At 37.2% G+C, this 10442-nt stretch overlaps 1 protein-coding gene across 1 annotated transcript; it reads left to right on the plus strand.

Moving 5' to 3' along the window:
* Window positions 1–116: 116 nt before the first annotated feature.
* Window positions 117–10011, plus strand: LOC117371095 (uncharacterized). Its single transcript, XM_033966701.2, has 5 exons — window positions 117–334; window positions 3248–3336; window positions 5952–6042; window positions 7292–9356; window positions 9908–10011. Exons 1-5 carry the CDS (start codon window positions 256–258, stop codon window positions 9996–9998), a joined length of 2415 nt encoding a protein of 804 aa, XP_033822592.1. The 5' UTR covers window positions 117–255; the 3' UTR covers window positions 9999–10011.
* The last annotated feature ends 431 nt before the right edge of the window (window positions 10012–10442 follow it).

Below are 10442 nucleotides of genomic sequence, written 5' to 3' on the forward strand. Positions count from 1 at the left end.
CACAGAGAGACGCAACGCAGTGGGCGGGGCTTATTCTCTCTCTCTCTCTCTCTCTCTCTCTCTCTCTCTCTCTCTCTCTCTCTCTCTCTCTCTCTCTCTTTCTCTCTCCAGGACTTGTGCAAACCTCTGGATCAGATCAGAGCGCTATACCTGCCCTTGGGTCCACGCACGACTTGTGTCAGACTTTTTGTGTTTCATAATGTGCCAATAATTTTGCTTTTTTTCCCCTTTGCGAATATCAACTGATCCGCCGCAATGAAGAAGAGCCCGCTTAGTTTTCTGGGTCGAAAGAATCAGTCACTTTTCGACACCAACGTGAAAATGAAGGACACGGGTGAGTAGCAGCTTTCACCGGAGTCTTATACATTTGGCATTATCACTGACAACACAACCTTTGTACCAAGGACACTGGCCTGACTCTGTGGGTCTGTGTGAGTCTAAGAATAACATGGACAGACATAAAAGAGTTTATACATCTGAGTAAAACTGAGCCAGTATTGTTTGAAATAAAGTTTGAAATACATTTTAGAGTTATGATTTATCATTTCTGATTTCTGTATCACATGGGTAAGGTACAATGCCAAAGATACTGTTATCTGTCAACACACTTGAGTTGTCGAAATGTGTTTGTTGTACAGCAGGCGATGGATAATTAAGTTAGTCTAGTACACATGTGTCAAACTCAAGGCCCAGGGGCCAAATGCGGCCCGCCACGCCATTTTATGTGGCCCACAAGAAGATAAATTAAAAGGCATGACTGTCATTTTAAAATAAGTCTATACTGCTTTAATGTGTGCACTGACAATAAACTAATGAGATTTTCCCAACAAGTGAGAGATGACCCAACAAAATGTACATGAAGAAGAAAATTGTTGGCAAAGAAGGAAGTTGGAAGGAAGAAAGGTGAAGGTGAATACAAGTTTGTGCTTTGAGGAGAAAGACCTGTATGTTTTTTGTGTTATGAGGCGGGGTCGGTACAGTCTGTGTCTACATTCGGTTACATTTAGTGATATTTACACTGCCGTACAGTTACATCTGGCCCTTCATAGCAGCCATTTTGCTGTTGTGGCCCTTCGTGAAAATGAGTTGACACCCCTGGTCTAGTGACTTAAGCATTTTATGTTTTGAGCATTTACTATAATCTGTCTGAGAAAACTTATATAGCTTATGTATTATGACTGTAAATGTTATAGTCATAAGATAGTAATAATTTGACCACAAACAGTAGATAAGAAGTCACAGGCAAGACTATAGAAAAAACAATAGAGACTGCAGATATTAGCTGTTGTAGTTCATTTGCATTTGTAAGTGTAACTGGGTCATTTCAAATCCAGTGTGACTGACTGACAATTAGATTATTAATATGAAAAGTATGCTCCAGGCATTTGGCCTCTCAGCAGGAAACACTGGTCCACACAAACCACAGAAGGGAAACAATATTTGTCAAAAAAATATAGTCTATGCAAATCAGAGAAACCACTGGCTCACACCTGCGCGAGCTCAGCCATCTCTGTTGTGCTTTTTAACTTACTTATTTTATTCATTAAATTTGTTTTACTTACTTGTTGCTATTTTATGGTTTTATGGTTTTGGTTTTATTTTATTTAACTGATGTTGCTGTTGAGAACTAGTATCAAATTGAGCATTTACACCCTTTTTTTTTAATTTTTTTTTTTAAATTGTTGTCTGTGTAGTCTGTGCAGTAAATTGGATTTTGATTGTCCTTTTAGATAAAATAAATGTGTTTAGTTTACAGTCAGTAGAGGTAGAGAACTAACTATAGTTCACAACTTCAAAATGATATTGTTCTATTGTGAAATTTAGTGGCCTTGTAATTACAGTTTGAATAAAGCAACCACAATTTCTTCCTTTTTAAAATACTTTTACATTAAGAACTGATTGTGTTAAGAACATCATGTGTAGGATCACAGGTGCATGAATCTACTTAATTAATGTCTTTGCTAATGATGTAATGAGTATAGATTGTTTACATTGCCAGGCTTTCCAGCACGCAGGTTTTATGTTATGTAAAAGTGTTAGACGACAGAAGAGCCAGACTAAATGTTTCTCAGTGACAGGCGGCTCTCATCACTCACTTATGAAACAAACACAGGACGATGAACTCAGAGGAATGCAACAGGGAGCACTGCCTTTACCGACAGTCTCTCATGGAGATGTGTCAGCAGGTCACCCAAGCCTTTTTTGACTTTTTTTTATTTTTATTGTTGATTCTGTATTGTATTTTGTGAGCTTTTAATTATAAATGTGTGTTTGTATTTAACTGCCAGGCTGGGACAAATATACATATTTGACAGACTGCTTGATTATCACCTACGACATCCTGTTGATTTTGTGCATATCCAAACTTGATGTGTGAATCACCGTTAGGCTTCACCTCACGTCAGATCAGTCAAGACTGAGTCAAAAGAAAAACAAAAGTACTATAACATTATGCTGTTCCCAAGGTTTTATAAGTGTCTATAAATACTGCGGTTGCTACTCAGCTGTGGCATAATGGAAACTGGAAATACATCGCTGACAGTTTTTTATTATTGCAAAAATATATATATATATATATATATATATATATATATATATATATATATATATATATATCTTCAATTGTGATAAGTTTCCTCCTCTTACCTGCTCAGTACTGCTCTGGACCATAAGAAATATGCTTTTTGCCAGGGTAGACGTGGAAGAAGCAGTATTGTTGTTTTGGAGATATACAAGTTTAGAATGTTGAGTAGGCCCATTTACTTAACTGTTACAAAAATACATACAAAAAAGAACCTTGCAGTGTTATCTTCCAAAAGGGAATTCAATTATATTTCTGCTCTTTTGTTAAAATCGTGTGTTCAAATATATAGTTTCTGTGCAATACCTGAACCCATAATAAAGCGAGCACATTTTAGCTCATTTCTGAGAGATTGTTAGAACATTATCTGAATATTGTGATCTGATAAATAGGATAATGCAAAACAATACTGACATTTTAATTTTGTTAATGTCCACCTGTAGGCCAAGGTACATCAACAGGAATTGTAGTTTACAGTTGTAGTCCTGGGCAAGGTTGTGTTTCATATCTCACCTTTTAGAGCACATTTTCAGTTTAAGTAATAGGCAGATTATTGTGACATGAGTTCTGCTCAATGCTTATTTTTTTTACATAACTACAGACAGAAAAATAAAAGGACATTTATACAGATATATTTCTAATCTTTATGTATATTTTGTTTTTCAGGTAATATGGACTTGGTGTTGGGCTCAGGGACCATCATTGAATCTGGGACAGCCAGTGTGAAAGCCCGGCCCACTGTCAAACACTATTCTGTAAGTACATCAGACTAGAGCAGTTAATCACATTTGAATCCATTTTATTTAGTCATTTCTTATGGTTAATTATAAGCTTGGGTGTTATTAATGAAAACATCTTCAGCCAGTCCTCTGCCGGTAAAAGCATGTGGTTTGGAGCCATTTCTTATGGTTAATTATAAGCTTGGATGCTATTAATGAAAACATCTTCAGTCAGTCCTCTGTCGGTAAAAGCATGTGGTTTGGAGCAGATTTCAAAGTTTAGATGAAGTTTTTTTTTGTGGTAAATAGCAATGATTTCATGTCTGTTTGATCCTGTTCTAGTCCTGGTTTAGTCTCGGTCTAGTACAGGTTTAGTTCCGTGTTTGGCCCAGTTAATCCAAATTATGATGTGGTGTTTTTGCAAGTGTCAACACACCCTAAAAAAGATTAAAGTTGCAAAGCTGACTTAAAAAAATAAAATAAAAAGACATCAGTACTTTGGTAACTATTAGATACTGTTATTGATTCATGACATAAAGGACTAGGTCACAGTAGATACACTCATAGTACAATACAATTACAAAGAACTATAGTAACTGGATATAAATATAAAATGTACATACACATAGCAAAATAGATACCAATATACAAGAACTGAAATTACAAAGTTGTATGACAAGATTTATTTTTTAATTATCTTTTATACAGTACAGAATGACATAAGGGTGTGCATTTTTTTTTCTCTGTATACCTTTTTAGAGCCATTTCTTTTATCTCTCTCTTCTTGTCTTGGTCCCAAGCCTATATAATTGTTGGGGAGTGTTTTGGATATGTAATCTTGTACAAAATTGTGCAATACTAAGCAAATTTCTAAATGCAAATAGAGATAATGGCTGAAGAAAAAAACTGAAGAATGTCTTAGCAATGGCATGTGTTCACTTTTAGTTAATATCCCTTAGCTTGAGAAACTAGGAGATTCAGGATAGGGTTGCACATTGTGAGAAAAAAACAAAACACTTTGGGTGTCCTAAAAAGCACTTTAGGAATACAATGCATCATCATCATCATCATCATCATCATCATCATCATCATCATCATCATCATCATCATCATCATCATCATCATCATCATCATCATCATATTGCGTTAACAATAGTATAATAATAATAATAATAATAATAATAATAATAATAATAATAATAATAATAATAATAATAATAATAAGTGCAGTTAAATCTAAACTAAATGTACATGTCTTAATGCACTACTAGCCAAACAAAAATATGCTAAACCAAGACCAAAAAAGGTAGAACTTAAGGTAAGGTAGAAAATTGTACATTTCTATTAGATGGAGCACTGTGTTGTTGCAGTATATTTATCTATGTATAAGATTGTATACATGTGAAACAGATATATTGTGTTTACATATAGCATATGGTGTGTTATACCTTGAGAAGCCATACTTTAAAAAAGCAGTGCTACAATCACAGTCAAAAATAATGAAAAATTGTGAACTGAATCACACCATTTTTAAAATTAATATTATAAAGTATGCCAAAATTCTCATTCAGTCTCATTCTTATGGACCTTATCTCATGTCTTGTCTCATCATGTGGAAATTGTGTATCATCCCACCCATAGTTTTCCAAAATTGCAATCTTGATGTCATCCCAGTTGTCTCACATATCACATTGCTACAGAAATAAATAAGCCTAAAGCATAGGTTCAAACACACCTCTTAATCTAGGCGTGTTTTTGAGTGTGTTTGAGGCATGTGTTGGGCGGTCCTACCCAGAAGAGCATGGGCAGGTCAGCTCTGACTCTGCCACGAATGAAAGTGACTCATGTTCAAGAACAAAATACAAAATCAAACATTCAGCGACGCACCCTCTCTCTGCAGGGCGTTTATAAGAATCCGATTTAGAGCCTGGCGAACACAAAGAGAAATGTCATAAAGAAATGTCATGTCATCTGAGGTGTGATATCAGGCCAGCTGCCAAAATACTTTAGCTGCCGATGTTGTGTTGTTAAGAAACCTGTGCATAGATTCATAATGACATTTAAATGTCACATAAATTATGAATTAAAGCAGAAAGTGTACGATGGTAATGAATGGAATCACTACACTGGGCTTGTACTGTACATGTCCTTCAAAAGAACTACCCAGTTACAGGTCAAGGTATTATGTCAACACAGTTTGACTTGGCTATTTAAATCATTCATTTTTTGTTTATGAGCATCAAAACTAGATTTTTGAATACATTGAAATCTATGAGTAACTTGAGCATTATGGAAGAATGTACAAGTGCAATTTTTTTGTGTGAGAATGGTAGGAATAGTAGTAAGAAATGGTAGTTGTAGCAGTAACCAGAAGAATAGTTAGGCATCAGCATTAATTAGCCTTTATGCATTATACGATATATTTTCTTCCTATTGAAAAAAATATATCCTTTGCTCCTGGTATCAAGATGTGAGAGCATACTAACCTGTTTTCAGGCCTGTACAATGCCTCAGAACTGGTTGGTTCACTCTTAAGCTGAATACCAAGAAAAATTCCCACGTCTATTAGCGCAGCACGGCTCATTGTTGTCTCTTTGCTCTTGAACTTTAAAAAACACAAATGTTACTAATTGTTTCTTTTCTCCCCATAGTCGTCTGACAGTTTCCAGGCATTTGCTGTCCCTACACCCACAGTACCCCACTACGCCCCTGCAATCAATGGTACAAAGATCAATGGATCAGGTAAGCCCTGAACCCTGAAGATTATTTAAGGCATCTTAGATCTAACTGATTTGATGGATCACTGCAATTTCAGTGTATCCGTAATGGGTTGAAAATTCAGGTCAGGTAAATGTTTATCCAGGAAATTGCTCAATAACTTGAATTGGTCGAGACAGATGGCATGTATTATAACAAACAGGGAGTGTTTGCTGAGATCAGAGAGATGTTTTCTGTTGCTCGGCCTGAACTGTTTTATGTGTTATGTGCAAATAGAACATTTTCAGGGAATGCAAAAACTATATGAAAGATTGCAAGATAACACGACAAACAAAAACACAAAAATGCTATTTAAGACCTGTAACTGTGTTTGTTGTCTATAGGGAAAAAAGTTGCAAAAGTCCCAAAAGAAAGGGCACTGATTTGGTTAGGGTTAGGGTCATTGGATGGACATTGTAGATAGGTCATATTTAAATCCCGTGATACTGATAGCAGCAATGTACTAGCATGAAATGCATTTGAAAGTTGGTCATGGAGTTGCTATAAAATTTGCAGTGGGAAATCAACTCAATATTACCTTAAAAATTACACAAAATTGACTCATGTGAGCTTTGAGTCACATTATAATGTTGCTATCTCCCCAAAAACATACATGGAGTTGCTTTTTGTTTCTTTCACACATATTTCAGCAACACTTTATTTCTTTTTGAGAGAAGAACTTAGTTTAAATATGCAGGATTTGGACAAAACACAACCCTGGGGATATTTTTGATGAGGAAACAACATTATAACAGACCAGAAAATAGTCTAATATTGGCCCTTTAAATGGTAGCTTACATGTGGCTAGGTATTCTTTGACCTGTCAATATTTAAGGCTCAATTATTATTGTGCACATTTTATTTGTATTAGTGGGAAACAAAAAAACAAAACAAAACAAAATATTTTAGTACAATAAGATCTGTGAGGTGAAGTTTTGAATAAGTAACGTCTATTATTATTTAACCAACTGCTTTAGTCTGCTTTAGTGTTTCATTTTGCTGTTTATATATTGCACAATTTATACAAAGGGTTGAATGGTTTAATCAATCTTTATAATCTTATCTTTATTGCGTCAGTGACACAAAGTAGTTTCAGTATCATTTATTATATATCTTTTCTTCAGCAATCTATCACACTTCAAAATACCGTGACAGGCCTAAGAATACTTTGACAATGCAGCTTTAAGTGGCCCTGTGTTTTTTTTTAACCTGTGTTTTCTTTTGACTTATTCAGTGAGTGACGACCAGTCCTCTAACGGGTCGACTATCTCTGTGACTGACCCGATTGAGGGCGAGATCTTCGTACCGGCCCCTCCCTCCATGGCCCCACCTCCTCCCCCCACTGAGGTCTTCGTGCTCCCCCCTCCAGAGTTTATGGGTGACCTCAGCACTCTGCAGTGTCCTCCGATGCCTGGTTCAAAAGCGCCATCACAGTTTGTCTCTTTGCAAGAAGACAATTTCACTTTTTTGGCTCCTCCACCCATGTCGCCACCAAAGCCTCCATCTACGGGATCAAACAGTTCACCAGTGCCTATTTTAAGCTCAGTAGAAACCACGATCCCTGAGCATCCCAAATACGCGCCACCACAACCACCTGCAGAAAAACCAAAATCCTACAAGAATCCACCTCCAAAGCCTATTCGGATATCATCCGTGCAAAATCTAGACACTCCACCGGATACACCTGCCCCTCCTCCCCCAGTGCATACTCCCACGCCGTCCACTTTCAATCCTCAGTCTCCTGCAAAGCTTTACAATTCCCCCAAATCATCATTTGTGAACAGTTACGAAGACCCAAGCCCAAAAATCAAACCTAAATTGTTCTTTGAAGATGCAAGATCTGGGCCAGTTGTTCAAAATGACACTAAACTACAAACTCAATCTATGGATGTACAAAAAGACATAAAGTCAGCACTTCCCAAGCCAGTACAAATTGAGACAACACCAAAGACCTCATTCCAAATGACCCCACCCCAAACTACACCACCCAAAATGGCCCCGCCAAAAATTCCTCCACTCCAAATGACCCCACCCCAAACTACACCACCCAAAATGGCCCCGCCAAAAATTCCTCCACTCCAAATGACCTCACCTCAAAGTACGCCACCCAAAATCACCCCACCCCAAATTACACTACCCAAAATCATCCAACCCAAAAATAGCCCACCCCAAATTACCCCATGCACTTCCCCTCAGTCTAACCCAGATCGCAAACCACTCACTGCCGCAAGCTTAAAAGAATTGAACAAGACTCCCAAAATTACTCCAGTTCAGAAAATCACCAGTCTAAAACCCGAAAAATTAGACAAGCCAGACGGATCTCCAACACTTAATGGCAAATATAGTCCAATAATAGATAACAAGCTGCGTAACATCAGTGCTCCAAGTACGACAAAGGACACGTCTCCTCTAGCTCTGTTGATGGCTGCTAAGCAAAGAGACAAACACAAACCAATCACACATGAAACTAGCGTAGCAAACCGAAATTCTTTATTGTCGACCAATTCTGGTTCAACCTTGTCATTAAATTCAGTGGAACTACAACCAGAGAGTCCAAAGCCTGAACCACTTTATGCAATGCCAAATAAACAACCAAAAGAAGTGAACACTGCACTGTCATCTGCAAGCCTACTTCTAAACAAGACCGTAGAGCCAGTACCAGGATCCTCTAGTCTAACTACACCAAATCTCCCAAAAGTTGATGAAAGTAAACCTGATTTGGATGTGCCTTTCCTTCCTCCTCCACCAGAGTTTGATGATTTGGATGAAATAGAGCCACCTCCTACTATGAGACCACCTGATCTGCCCAAAATGTCAGCACCAAGCTTTACACCTGTCCCACCACCTCCTCCACCTAAACTACCTGCACAGACGACAATCGCTACACCTATCATACCAACTCCACCCAAACCAGCACCTGCACCCCCACTAGCGCCCCAGCTTCCTCCTCATATATTGGATACTACTGTTAAATCCAAGCCACCACCAGTCCTGGCTAAACCCAAACCAGCGCAGGCTCCTCTACCTACTGCATCTACACCCAACCAAACCACTCTGCTCAACATCCTCAAAAAGAAGATGATGGAGATGGATCAAAAAATAGGTCCTGATTCGAGTGAACAAGAGTCTAATTCGGACGACTGGGGTTCACCAGAGGACAATGAAGTGCCAGTAATGCCAAAAGTGAATTTGCCAAAAAATACAGCAGACAGTAGATTCGCATCTCTGGACATGGGTGAGCTGCAGACCAAAATGACACAGAAAAATCAGGAGCCAAACAAAATCCCTGTTTCAACCAGGTAAGACCTACTGACAACAAAAACACTGAAAAATATATGCTTAATAATAAATGAATTGCTTTTAGTGTGTATTTAGAATCATAGCTGTAAGTTACAATTAATACAATTATGGTAAATGTAAAACAGAATATGACATAATAATTCGTTTTGAAAAAAAAAAGAAAAAATCTATTTAAATTTATTCATAAAGGTTTTAAACAATGTGTAACTTTCCTTGACTATTTCCGTGAAGGTGTTATTGCTTTGCCTGGAATGTTCCACTGTATGACATAAACTTAGAGACACAGGTAATGCCAACAACGTGCCAACAACGCAATTCAGGGCTTGTTTGGACAGACACCACCACTCACCAGTGCTTATATTTAGTTCAGTTGCTTATTGAGCAATAAAATTAATAAATAAATGCAAGATAGATGTGTAAGTGTAATGCTATACTGTGGAACATATTAAGCAACTGCATCTCCTTAGGGACAAGTAAATGGTGAACCATCAGAAAAGTTACATAGTGCACCCTTTCTAATAATTTGCATGTTTGTTTATTGTTTTTTTAGCAAAGGACCCTCAAGACAACAGTATGGTATGACATTCACCGTTCGACCTGGGAACAAAGAGCCCATTACGCTGGTCAGTAAAGGCGAGTAATACTATACATAAATGAAGATCCTTTGACCCTGTTGAATGTCCAACCCGCAAGAACTTTGAACAAATACAGATAATATACAGATATAACTGTACTGTCCTGTCCTGACGTTATGGCCTTAAAGTGTTGCATGTCTAAAGCACATGTTTATGAAGTCATTTTTAGCTGCTGTGGTATATTGTGCTATAAATTGTGTCACACATGCGTAACATTGTTGTGTAGTTAAATCATACTGATACAGTCTACAAGTGGTTAAAACTGCTTATAATGAAAGAGGGTAGTTTATATAAGCGTTTCTTTATGATACAATCAACTTCTAACTTTGTAATCTAAGGTTATGTAATGCCATAATTGCAAAAGTTTCACTGTTACAATATTTTTATGAATGACAATTTGTTTCTTTTATGGAAGTCTTGAGTTATCAAACACTGTTATATTTATATGAA

This window comes from Periophthalmus magnuspinnatus, chromosome 5, assembly GCF_009829125.3.
Source record: "Periophthalmus magnuspinnatus isolate fPerMag1 chromosome 5, fPerMag1.2.pri, whole genome shotgun sequence".
NCBI lineage: Eukaryota > Metazoa > Chordata > Actinopteri > Gobiiformes > Gobiidae > Periophthalmus > Periophthalmus magnuspinnatus.